Below are 13,736 nucleotides of genomic sequence, written 5' to 3'. Positions count from 1 at the left end.
TTGTTTAACACGCACTTACAGTGCATAGTACACTAAAGCCTCTAGCATATCGCCTTGTGTTTCCTTGTATAGCATATGTTTAGCATATGTGTTTCCTTTGGCGGGCATACTTTCGGCATACTCAAGCTTCTGCAACTGTTTACTATGGTGACGCCAGTAGAGAGACCTAAGACCAGAGAGTTCGCGGCTCACTTACTATTGTCGCCGCTCCCCTGATCGCTTTGGTGGCCGGAGATGCGATGGATGAAAGGGGAGATTTTCCTTTTGCTGGTCCGTCCGCCTCGATTGACCCGACAGGGGACTTGGCGCGAGCCGCACTGCTGCGAGCACCAGGCGCATCAGTGCGCTGCCATCGTTCGCTGCCTGGTGCGGAGGCCGGCGGACGGGATTCGCCCGGGGACGCGGGTGACGGTGCAACCGAGATGGCCGGGCTGGAGAGCAGGGGCGACGTGGTCCCAGCTGGGCTCCTCATCTGTTTCACAATCCGCGGTGGACGCACGGGCGGAGCGTCGCTTGTGGGCCGGTGTCCTGGCAATTCTGGCTCAGTGCTACCAGAATGCTTCGCTTGAGCCGAGGCCTCGCCTGATAAGGCGGTACTCGTTGCTGAAGTCGTGGCCTGCGTCTTTTGAGTTTGCCACGGCGACGCTGCAGTCTCCTCGCTGGGGATTTTGCCGCCAGCACCGACGCCGGTAGTGGTGGACAGGGGGCTGGTGGGGTCTGCTACCTTCTCGCTCTTGCCGGCGCTAGGGTTAGCTGGCTCCGAACCGGTCTTGGTCGAGCGCTCCTTGCGGCGACCGCCTTTCTTGTCGTCGGCGGCTGGCTTCTCTCCTTTCGTCTTCTTAGCCATGCCCGCTGGATCCGCCGAAAAATAAGTGGGCAGTGAGGAACCCTTAAGGTGGCCTTCGGCGTTCTCTTAGGGAAGCGAGGCGTTGGCACGATACGGACAACACAGAGCGTGCAATTCGTGAAAGAATCCTCTTCTTCTCTCAAGCAATCACGCGACCACGCGCCAAGCAGCTGTGGTGGTGGTAGTTTTTTTTTATTAAAAGAACAGTAAAAAGGAAGGAAAAGATTTTTGCTAGCCCCGGCATCTGCCGTCGATACTGACGCACCTGAGCTGGGGCAGCGGAAATAAAGGATAGCAGGCAGATTGGAGAAATGAAATGAAAAAGGTGAGGGGACAGAAAGAGAGGAGAAAAGAGGAAGAAGAAGAGAGGAGTGAAAGAAGGACCAGAAGGACACGCGGGCATCAGTGATCGCTGATTTGCTCTCAGGGGCAGAGAAGGATGCTGCATTCGTCGACAGCATCAGTGCTCAAGACGAGGCATTCTGTTTTCAATACGGTCTTCAAACATACAGGAAGAGTGCCGAATGGCGGTCCACAAGCTTTCCGGTGTCGAGAAAGGTGCGGCAACAGAATACCAAAGGAAAGACGATGCTGATAGTTTTTTTCGATTCCAGATGCGTCATACACCATGAGTTCGTCCCACAAGGCAGACGTTTAATCAAGGGTTTCACATCCGCGTCCGGACCATTGCTGGTCAGGGCTGACTCCCACCAGTGTCGCATCATCAGACTGGTCCAGGCATCCGCTCAAGCCACCGGAGTCCTGAACTGAGGAGTCCGCCTACCTGACTCGTAGAACACTTCAATGAAATAATAAATGTTTTATCTCTCTCTCTTTCATATCCGCGTGCTCCAACACATGCATGATGCACTGCGATGCCATCGCCCTGACTTACGGGCATTTGGACAATAAAGACTTATCCACGACAACGAAAGGCCGCACACTGCTCTCAGCGTGAGAAAATTTCTAGCCAAGCACAGCATTGCTGTACTTTCTCATCCGCCATACTCGCCTCACATCTGCCGATGCGATTTTTTCCTGTTTCCTCGTGCGAAGAGGGCCTTAAATGGTCGCTGGATGGGCAGCGTGGAGGCCATTCAAGACGCCATGACAAAGAAGCTGACAGCCCTGCCAAAAGAAGCGTTTTTCAACTGTTTCCAAGACGTCAAGAAGCGTTGGAAGCTGTGCATAGACTGCAAGGGGGACAATTTCGAAGGGGTGCTGCACAAATGATTTAAATCTCAAACGCACTTTAATGAACTCAGTCTCGGAACTTTACCGACAAAGGTGGTACATGTGTATGCTGACGGCGTCTTCGAGTTTACCGGTTTACCCCCCCCTCTCCCCCCCCCCCCCACACACACACACCCGCCTTCTAAAAATATTCTTCATAGTTTTTTTTTCTGCGGAATGCGTGAGAGGAAACGCCGAAGCGTTTTGCATAAAAATCAATATTGCACACATGCAGTAGAACTACGTTAATGGAACGCCAGTATTAATTCTAAACTGCTAAAATCTCTATTCGCACACAGACTAGAATTCGTTCGTGCAGCCGGTACAAATAACGTAGTTCGCCGTTAAAACCCGCCATACCTGAGCTTGCAACGGCGGATGTATTTAAGAGTAGGGTTTTGTGAGAAGCTTTAATCAGTGTAATTACACAAACTGAGTTGGATATTTGCAGGCAAATATCCAAAAAAGGCAAAAAAGGGCCACAAATGGGCTTCTACCGCACGAGGCGGATTTAACGTTGTTGACGGCGGAACTTATCGCTGATCCATCAGAGCAACTGTGGTCAAGACCCTATTCCCAAGCATCTCACCCAGAAGAGCCGAGCACCAGGCCGGGGGAAATCTTCTACCCATTAAAGACCGGTGGATACCCGGCGGCACTGGGGATCGAACCCAGCACCTCCCGAATGCGAGGCGGATGCTCTACCACAAGCCACGGGCGCGTTGGAGAATTCTACAATTTATAAGTCTAGGAATAAGACAGTTTCCAAGTTTCCGATATATACACGCTAACTGCAGTGGCAAAAAAATTTTGCCCCACGTAGGACAATTTCGCTTCCACCGCGGTGCTCTAATGCGTTTTTCTAGGATTCAGGAAGCCAAAGTTGACGTTTTTTAAGCTCAAATCTGTATTCAAATCGGGTTATATTCAGCAAAAGGTTCCATAATTCGGGTTTTTGTGTGGCAATCTCTGCAGGTAAATACAATTTATCTCGTCTTTGTGTAGGACAGGAAGTTTTTTGCTCAGTTTTCATGCACATGGAACGCGCGACGTTTATCCCTTTCAGTGCCACATACGCTTTTGCTCAAGTCAGTTTATTGGGAGTAATATGCTGCATGTGCGGACTTGCGCTCAATGTTTCCTACAACTTGCACTTGAGTAAGCACAGGCAGCGCAATTGTAATACATCAGTAGAGGATACACCAAGACGTCAGTGTTCGAGCTTCACTTATGCCGCAAAATGGTTTCGTTGTTTACAATAGAAGAAGAAGTAACAGCAAAACCGTGCTACCACAACACGCGCGCACTAAGAACATACACACGCCACATTTCCTGTCACATCGGTTTAGAAAACACGCGAAATATTGGCCAGATGCAAAAGTTCCAACCACACAGGCAGTCATGCTATGGCGACCACTTCATTACACTGGGCGTAACTGTTTTTGCAGCAGATACACACTAAAGTTCAATGAAATAAAAACCGAAAAAATACCGCTCAGTCATTGAGGGCGCATTAGTTATAGCCATGTTTGAATTAATAAATTTATCGCGCAGTAAGAAAAAAACGCGCAAACTGCCACTAGGTGACGTCAAACAATCCGCTGGAAAAAAATTTTAGTCAGGTCCTAAAAACCAAAGCCAGAAAGATTAAAGGCAAAAGTTTTCAGATAAAGAAAAGAAAGATGAGTGTAAGAACTGACTAATCAGAGTGCTTGAGACACGTGTACAACCCGTAAAGTTTATGGGACAATCACAGAGAAAAAAATAAACAACCAGGCAACGGAGTCAGAACAGGCGGTCATTCTCGGTGGTCTTAAAGAAATAAATATGGTGCAAGTAATCGGCCTGCAAATCCTAGACACATCAAAGAAACGTCAAGTAAAAAAAACGCATTGTTTCGTCGGGTTCATTTTTGTACCGTTGCGACACATGAAGGCTTTTTGGAAAACCGGCGAGTTGCGAACAATCTTGCCACACGTATCGATAGAGTCATGAGTTGTCGTTGCTCTGCACATCATATAACATATGGTCATGAAGAATATTTTATCTTCTGACAGGCCTTCAGTGGGCAGAGCTGTTTGGTCGGAATGAATGGCGCGTATCATGGCAGAGTAGGCAACTTCCACCGCGGGAATTTCGGGAAATATGCTCTCAATGCCCTCGCCTTTCAGGCAGTTGTCCTTGGATTCGAACGTTTTCGTCGAGCCTTCGGACAGTATGGATGCGACAGGCTCTCCGTCGCTGTTCCAGCGAATTCCCTCCTTGTCCAGTGCATTGAGTATTTCTAAAGCCATCTGGAATCCAAGCCCACCGTAGAACATAGCCTTCGTTCCGCTCCTGTAGTACAGAGGACTGTCCACGATGCCGATTGGTATCTCAATGTTGTTAAGTACGTAGTCGTACTCGAACTCGGCTGGTGGAACGTTCATTGGGAGGGACTGCGCCGCCTCGAACCAGTCTGTTCTGTTGTGCCTCGATATTGCAAAGCGGGCACTTATCCAGTAGTCCCCGAACATTTCTTCCTTAGTTGGGTAGTCACTGTATCGCTCCTCTAGAGTTTCACTAACTATCGCGTTTGACGAAGGCCACAGAATGGCTTGTACGGCAGCTACCTTGCTTCCGACGAGCTTCTGGCTCTCGCTGTCTAGCCACGAGGAGCTGTTGAGCATATCCAGCAGTGTCGAAATGAGGCTGCTGTAGCCCATGTTCACGATAACTTGGTCTTCTCGAGTTAGACGTGACACAAATTCGACTGCAAAGACGAGCAGCTTGAACGTCTCTTCGACGTGGTGGGCACAGATGACGGGCCTGTACAGCTGCGCTTTCCAGGGATCACCAAAGCGCACCACTTGAAGGTTGGGGCTTGATATGGGCGCGTACAGCTGGACGAAAGACCAAGACAAATGGCTGAGAATGGTTTGGTTGGTGTAGTTCGCAAACAATGCACCTATTGTAGTGAGGAATCCAGTGTCGCTCGTGATGACTTGGTGGTCCGGAAGCACTGGCGGTGTTAATTCCAGGTGCAGATTCAACTGTTCCAGCCACGCGTTAGCAGAGAGAGGAGCGGTGTAGTTGCCGATAGAGGAGAATGGCATCACGGCGGGAATTTTTTTTAGTGAAGCGAAAGAGCTTTTGAGGTTTCCCAGTATAGCACCTTCCGTGTCGGCAACGGCTTCGATCGAGGGTTCGTCTAGGCGCTGTGTGGAGTTGGAGCGGAATGCATTGTAGTACCCCTGCCAGTACGCCGTGTATCCGCCACCGCTCCTGACGTTTTCGTACTGGTTTCGCAGAATGTTTATGTAATGCCCCGGTTTGATCTGCAGGCGCCACTTCTCTGTGTCTCTCGTGACTGGCACAGCGACGGACATCCACAATGGCATCTGCCACTTGTACGCCATCGCGAGCAATGTTCCTAGGGCGCTGACGTTGGCTGCGGGCTGTTCCGGCCAGCTGAGCCCGATTGCCTTCATGAGACGTCGAAAGTTGTCCAGGTTGGTCACTTTCGTGGTGTTGGAGCTCATGCAGGACTCGTACATGGCAAGCGCTTTGTCGCCTACTGGAAGCTTCTTCGTTCCTTCGGCGAGCATCTTGCTGAAGCCGACGAATCGAGCGTACAGCATGCCGTCTATGGGCGTTTTCACGTGCTCTCTGAACTCGGCCGTCGGCGTCCACGCCGAGCAGACGTATGCTGAGAAATCTTCGCACGGGTCGATGTTCCCGTCCAGGTTGGCAGTGAGCATGTCGACGTGCGACAAGCAGTCCTCCGAGTCGCAGTATTTCTTATGCTTCTTGCTCAAATTAACTTCTGCCACGAAAGCAAAGAATGCGATGGTACCAACGGCGATTACAGCTGCAGCCACGACCATGACCACCTTCCTTTTTTGTACTTCTTGTTCGGCCGAAGCAGCCAACGTCGCAGGTGACCTGAGCTGAAAAAAGAGAGAAAACAGCAATAACGTTCGCTTCGTTACGAAATACTACCATAGAGTTACAGATGCTATCACAAGAAAAAAGAAGAGAGTACGGGAACGCTAACTAAAACTTAGTTCTTTTTTACTACCCGACCAGACGATATGTCGCCAGACCTTAATTGTTCGAATGAAAGCCTAGGATTAATGAAATATTATATCTTAATCAATGCCCCCTAAAGGTGGTGTTTGCGAAACCTCTTCGGCGCTTAGAAGTTGCTGTATACTCTGATCACGACGTGGCTAACGTCGAAAAAAAAACTGAGTCCTGTCATTATGGCGGGCCGTGTTTATGTTGTTATTCCATAGAGATTCTTGCTGTGCACTAAAGGGAAAGCTGGCAGCTTTTCACTTCATCCACCATGGACGCTCGAGGCATGTTGGGAAGACAGCAAACCGGATTGACATCTAGTGGATTATTGACTGTGCTACGGATTGGATTTCTTGGCTGTTAACTTTTGTTTTCAGCACTGTGGTTTTGCTGATGTTTTGTGCGCTTTGTGGCTGGGTGCTGAAGCTACGCACGCAGTTCATCTGAGATCCGAAGCATCCGAAGATGCTTGCCTCAAAATGGGCTGAGCACAGTGTCTGGTGCCTGCTATGTCTAAAGTGCGCTTGCCCCCTCACTGGGAGCTTTTTACGCAGCAATCAAAGTGGAGTTTGTTAAGCGGGAACCTGTGCTACCTGTGCATTGAAATGCGGAAGATGGGAAGAAGTTTTTTTTTTTTGTGAACCGAGAACGCAACGGTCGTCTGTTGTGACAACTCTACACATTTCTTGTAAGATTCTGGGGCACACTTTAAATGCGCAAAATTAGGTACTTCGACAAGCGCAACTTATGTTAACAGTACTCGCCGACAATTGCGTTTGATTCATTTCGAAGACTGGTGGTGGCCGCTCTTTGCATGCAGAAAAGACTTCCACTGCATGACTTAATTCACGTAAATACCCGCATGCTGCACTTGTCAGCATGAACAGGGCCGTCACTTATTAGTGAAAGGGGAGCTTTCGCTGCCTAATTCATGGTTTTCTTGGCAAAATTTGTTAAAGCATTGCCAGGAGATGCCAAGAGCCGGCATTTAGTGCGCAACATAGTCTCATGGAAAAGTGGAGGGTCTTGTAAGCTTCTCGCGGCACCAACATATCCTAAGCACGGACATATAGGCGAGTCCCGCAATAGCAGACTCCATCGTTGAAACTTTTATATTTTTCACAGTGGAAAAAGCAAGCCTCTAAAGAGTTGTATTCTAAAATTAACAATTACCAATTAAAGTTAACAATTAAAATTAACAATTTCTATGCAAGAATATTTGCTCTAAAAAGTGTGTCTGTTGAACGCAAAAAAAAATATTTTCTATGGTTGGCTATGCTTGGCGGCATAAGAAAAAGGCCTTTCTCGCCATTGGCAAAATCGGGGCTTGTCTGCTTTTCTGCTCATTTATGGCGATGTACAGTTACGATATTTCATTACAGGACATAATGATAACAAAACAACCCTTCTTTGCAACATATAATTTGAGGCAATTTGTATTTCTGCACGCGTAGTTATGTTTTAGGGCCAAGCCAAGCGCGCCTTGCTGTTTTACCGGCATTCCCACGGTGGATGAACTGCTCTTCCATGGCTATTTCAGAAACTCGCATAGGCAGTGACGCCAGCTTTCTCTCTAGCTAATATTTATAAACTATATAAATTATTAACAGTCTGTATGGATGATGGGACAGCTAGTAGGCGGAACGCGGGATGTTATTCAGCGCCACCTAACACCTTTGATGCAAACGGTTGCAAATAGCTATCGCGGTATTGGCGGTGTTACTGTGACAGAAACTACCCTCCAAGCGCATGAGTGACGTTTTAAAACGTTATAAGAGGCCTCGGAGTTTGAACACCTGTGGTCATTTGTTGCCCGACGGCAATGCATGCTACCCAGTTTGGATTAACCCCCGTGGTCTTGGTGCGCATTGCTCCCAAGGGTTGAGCAGCGTTGTCACGCAACACCCAAAGTCTATTAAAAAGCTCATGAAAGGAGTTTAAGAGCATTTATCGGTGTCGCCCTTTGACCGGAGTAAGCACGGTAATGCTTTAGGGCATACTTTTCAAAAGAAAAATGAGAGCTTCCGTATTTCAGTCTTGAAGGAGTACTGTTGCAAAAGAAAACTGCAGTTATTGCTAGGCAAAAAAATAAATCAGCAGGGATGTCTTTGCGTTGCACAGGAGTTATGGTACATATGCAGAGTGTCTCACTAAAGACTTTACGAAATATTTAAAAATAGGCTTCTTGAATTGGGAGATCCCTTTCAGTGGCATAGTATTGTCAGCGGTGTAGTACATCGGAATACATCTAAAATGTGCTAACTAGCATGATGGCAAATTAATATTGAATGGTTAACTTTTAAAGACAAAACTTTACTATGCTTGCTCCGCGAGTTTCGCCAACCATACACCTGACCTTCAGCGACCTTCAGCGCGTGGCGTGTGATATAATTGGTTCTTGGGGAAACGAAATGGCGCAGTATCTGTCTCATATATTTTTGGACACCCGAACCGCGCCGTAAGGGAAGGGACAAGGGAGAGAGTGAAAGAAGAAAGGAAGGCAGCGCCGAAACCGATGAAAAAATCGTTGTTGGGGAAAGGAAATGGCGCAGTATCTGTCTCACATATCGGCGGACACCTGAACAGCGCCGTAACGGAAGGGTTAAAGGAGGGAGTGAAAGAAGAAATAAAGGAGGTGCCGTAGTGGAGGACTCCGGAATAATTTCGACCACCTGGGGATCTTTAACGTGCACTGACATCGAACAGCACACGGGCGCCTTTTGCGTTTCGCCTCCATCGAAAAGCGGTCGCCGCGTTCGGGTTCGAGCCCGGGTACTCCGGACTCCGGATCAGTAGCCGAGCGAACTAAATGAAAACTTTGGCGTGTTTCAGTCTTGAAGGGGCGCGGTGTTAAATGAAAAGTGCATTTATTGCTAGGCTAAAAAAATTCAGCAGGTATATCTTAGAGTGTTGCCCAGGACACATGGTAAGTACATATACACGGTGCTTCACCTAAGACTTAAGATAATTTTTAAAAATAGTCTTTTCGAGTTGGAACATCGCCTTCAGCGGCTTATTACTGTCAGCGGTGTAGTACATCCGAGTATAGCTAAGACGTACTAACCAGCAGGATGGTTAATTAATATTGAAAGTCAACTTTTTAACTGCTAGTGCTAGGCTCTGTAATATTGAAAGGCGTGTAGTGCACCCTAAGTACTGTCCATATCAGTTGCCATATTTTCGAAAACTTGGTTATCCTTGGCGCTGTTGCCTTACAAATTTGGCTATTTTGACGAGTTACGTGCACTGGAGGGGTAGCTTTGCCTGCAAGCTTCCTGAAAGCACGTGTATATTGGCGCATTGCAGCGAAACTTTGTTCGGCCACAGCGCCTCTCAATAATTAAAGAGCCTAACGGTAATTGTTAAAAAGTTATATATTCAATATTCGTTAGAGGACTGCATGTTAGCACGTCTCAGTGTATTCTGATGTGCTACGCCGCTGGCAGAGCCATTCCGAAAAAAGAGCTCTTCTAACTCATAAAGCTTATTTTTTAAAAATTGTGTAGTATCTTCTACCCGCCGCGGTGGCTCAGTGGTTAGGGCACTCGACTACTGATCCGGAGTTCCCGGGCTCGAACGCGACCGCGGCGGCTGCGTTTTTATCGAGAAAAAACGCTAAGGCGCCTGTGTGCTGTGCGATGTCAGTGCACGTTAAAGATCCCCAGGTGGTCGAAATTATTCCGGAGCCCTCCACTACGAGCACCTCTTCATTTCTTTCTTCTTCACTCTCTCTTTATATCCCTTCCAATACGGCGTGGTTGAGGTGTCCAACGATATATGAGACAGATACTGCGCCATTTCCTTTCCCAAAAAACCAATTATTATTATTATTAATATCTTAGTGAAAAACAGTATAGGATCCGTTGAGGAGTGAGTGTTCGCCCTGTGTCATCTTAAATTTGTTTGAAGCGAAACCAGTTTGCATCTTATAACTAAGTAAACTTGTTAGCTTTCCTTATTTTATAAAATTTTCAGGGTTCACATTGCTCAGTTGCTGGGAAACGTGCTGTAATTTGCCTGGGCGCTTAGAGTAATTGTCAGAGCTTGACAGTCAATGCCGCTCAGCTAATGGTGACAGCTGCAAAGCGAGAGTATCTTCCAAGGTGTAGATGACTAATATGCGGGATAAAGTTTCTTTTCATTGTTCATTGCACTGGTCGGCTGTTTCCGCGTGCGGGTTAACTGCATACTTCATGTCACTAGCATAAACACAATTGTTAAGCATGAAACGCTTTAAGCTTGCATTCTCGATACAGTCGGGCGAGCATATGAGGTTCAAGGAGGACATGAAGCCGAATATGAAGAAGAGCATGAAGCCGAACTTATCCGAAACAATCCGAAGTTTCCCGTCGGAATGAGAGGGAGCAGAAGAAATAAAATGGTTGAGGTTCCCCCCGCCTGAATCTAGTAGACGAGCGAAGGCAAAACCGGGGGCATTTAGGGAGAAGAATGGTGTGACGTCATTGCTACGTGATCGCATGACGTCACATCAGGCGATGCGAACCAGAGCGCTGAGGGTCGTGGTCAACGTTCAAGTTACCACTGGTCATCGGTCTTGTGATTGCTGCTCATTAGCTGTGGCCGTACCATACAGGCATATCATGGCTATGCGCAGCAAGACACATAGTCTTACATTGTAAGTCTTGGGGATGTGTGGTAGGTTCGACCTTAGTCGGGTTTCCAGGTCAAGCGTGCAAAGGCAGGCGAAACTATGTTGTACGTCGAGTAGTAGAGCTTTCATTCTAAAACTTGCCATACTTATAGCTGGGAGTGGGACTTGAACCGCTGGCTAAGGCGCAAACATATTAACTTCGCTTCCCAGTTCGAACAGCCATCATCACAGCCTCTCGCACCCTCTGTTTGACTCGTGGCCTTTCGCGCTCGCTTGCGATTTAGATATGTTTGAAACTAAAAATTGCTTTTGAGAAAAGGAAATGGCTCAGTAACTATCTCGCTTCTCGGTGACAGCTCAAGCATTCCCTGAGGAAACGGAGAAGGGTGGGAGTAAAAGAGGAAAAAAAAGGTGCCGTTGTGGAGGGCTCCGGAATAATTTCGACCGCCGGATGATCGTGCACTGACATCGCGCAGCACACGGACGCCTTCCGCATTTCGCCTCCACCGAAACGCGACCGCCACGGCCGCAATCGTACCCGGGAACATTGGCTCAGTAACCCAGCGCTCTAAGCACTGAGCCACTGTAGGGAGAAAAATAATTGGTGGTGGTTTAGCTCTGGCTAACCCCGGTTCAAAGCGAAAAGCTCTATCTCCCTGGCTACATTCGTGGTCGAGCGACTGGCGAAGAAATCGCGCAATCTGAGACAGGCGTCATTTCCTTTCCTTAAAATAAACTCATTTTCCTTCGCATACGGCACGGTTTGGGTCTCCTCCGAGATATGCGAGACAGCCATCATTTCCTTTCCTTAAAACCTATTTTCATTTTCCTTCCCTTAACGGGCGCGGTTCCGGTTTCGGTCTCCACGGCAGGCGTCGCATGGATCACACCTAGCGTTCCGCTGAACGCATCAAAGTTCAGCGGCATTTTATGCAGCACCCACTTTGAAGGCTTGCGAATGCGATGCCGGTAGACGCTTTCCCCTTGACCAGAGATCAAGGTCAAAAGTCAAGTGTCGAATGTCAAGATCAAAGGTCAAAGTCGAGATGGTGTAACAGCCGCTGGTGTCGCTGCTGTAGCCGACGTCATGTGTCGAATCTGACTACCACCAGTCATGCTCATGGTTTGACCTCTACCTACATTCAAGGTGAAACTTGCGGCCACCGTGACATCTAGCTACATTCAAGGTCAAACTTGCGGCCTCGCTGACGGCTCGAAAAGCTGGCGTAGTAAAGCTGTTCGCTTCAAAGTTTTCGTTCAAATGTAGTTATTACCAACACCACCCTCCACTAGCTAGTGCAGCTGCTTTCCAGCGAAAGCTATGCTAAATAGGCTAGTCATGACCCACGACCTTTATTTGACCTTTGAGATTAGGTGACCTCTGGGTTGTCCTTTGACCTTTGACCTTAAGAAGAGGCGAATTTCGGTCAAGCGTACCTAGTCACTACTGCGCATGCGCCAATATAGTTTAATCGAGCCACAGGTGTACCGCCGATGCGCCGCGCCTTCCCTCCAAATCCAATGAAAAATTTTAAATTTCCTCTTTCTTTCCTTCTTCTTTCGCTTCCTCTTTTATATATCCTCTTACGATGTGGGTGGGGGTTTCCACCGAGACATGTGAGACAGGTACTGCGCAATTTCCTCTTCTCAAAAACCAAACAAAACAAGTGAGCCGCCGCAGTTCATTGGAATCATTGGTGTTGACGACAACGATGTAGAGGCCGTTCATTTTCACCAAAGGAAAGGTGCACAACTGGCTCTCAGGGTCAGTGGAGAGGAAATGGAAATTGGGTTTGGGGGAAAGGAAATCGCGCAGTATCTGTCTCACATATCAGCTGACACCTGAACCGCGCCGTAAGGGAAGGGATAAGGGAGGGACTAAGAGAAGAAAGGAAGAGGTGTCGTAGTGGAGGGCTCCGGAATAATTTCGACCACCTGGGGACATTTAACATGCACCGGAATCGCGCAGCACTCGGGTGCCTTAGCGTTTCGCTCCATCGAAACGCAGCCGCCGTGGTCGGGTACGAGCCTTTCCTCAAAACCAATATTTCACACGTTCACCCGCCGCGTTAGCTCAGTGGTAGGGCGCTCAGCTACTGATCCGCAGTACCCGGTTTCGAACCCGACCGCGGCGGCCGCGTTTCGATGGAGGCGAAAAGAAGGCACCCGTGTGCTGTGCGATGTCAGTACATGTTAAATATCCCCAGGTGGTCAAAATGATCCCAGAGCCCTCCACTAGGGTACCTCTTCCTGTCTTCTCTCAGTGCCTTCTTTATCTATTTCCTTACGGCGCGGTTCAGGTGTCCGCCGAGATTTGACAGATACTGCGCCATTTCCTTTCCACAACAACGATTTTCCACGTGGGTCACACCCATAAGAAGTGCCGAACGAAGAAAAGTACGAAAAAAATCAAGTGGCTGAAGATGCAGGTTCCGCAACACTCGAGTACCACCATCTATGAGAAGTCCTGCAATACACTACGCCTTTCCTTCAGTGTATTTTATGCTTAGATGTACTCTCGCGGACGAGATAGGCTGATAATTATTATCAGCCACTTCTCATTAGGTGAAGTTAGTAGTGGTGGTGGTGGTAATATTACTGATAAAAATATATGAGTGGGTCTCGGTATCGAGCCACACTCCACATCTTTTGACATGGTCTATGGCTCTTGTGGCAGGGATTGGAGCCCGTAGTCCATTGCCCCACTTAGTCTTGCCGCCAGGTAGGCTTTCCGGACCAGTCCTGCCTTGACCGCCGGATCCTCGCTGGAAAGCATCCTATCCTACTACTCCGCACACGGGATTTTGTTTATTGCAGCCGCATTTATTCTCTTTTCACATCACATTGTATGAATTAACGTGGCTTTGTCCTAGCACCATAGGCATTTGCTGCTGTATAGCCCTGGATGGATCTTACTTAGTATGTTTATATTCGGGAAGGTTCCCCGTTTGTATATTTGTCTCCAATAGACCGCTTCCTGCCGGT

The 13,736-nt window shown here is 48.1% G+C and overlaps 1 protein-coding gene across 1 annotated transcript; it reads right to left on the bottom strand.

Moving 5' to 3' along the window:
• Nucleotides 1-338: 338 nt before the first annotated feature.
• Nucleotides 339-5,946, bottom strand: LOC144097773 (endothelin-converting enzyme 1-like). Its single transcript, XM_077630407.1, has 3 exons — nucleotides 4,140-5,946; nucleotides 583-852; nucleotides 339-472 (listed from the first exon to the last, which is right to left on the bottom strand). The coding sequence occupies exons 1-3, from the start codon at nucleotides 5,944-5,946 to the stop codon at nucleotides 339-341; spliced, it is 2,211 nt and encodes a 736-aa protein (XP_077486533.1).
• Nucleotides 5,947-13,736: the final 7,790 nt, after the last annotated feature.

This window comes from Amblyomma americanum, chromosome 7, assembly GCF_052857255.1.
Source record: "Amblyomma americanum isolate KBUSLIRL-KWMA chromosome 7, ASM5285725v1, whole genome shotgun sequence".
Taxonomy (NCBI): domain Eukaryota; kingdom Metazoa; phylum Arthropoda; class Arachnida; order Ixodida; family Ixodidae; genus Amblyomma; species Amblyomma americanum.
The sequence above is the reverse complement of the archived record's forward strand: the minus strand, read 5'-3'. Positions and strand labels throughout refer to the sequence as shown.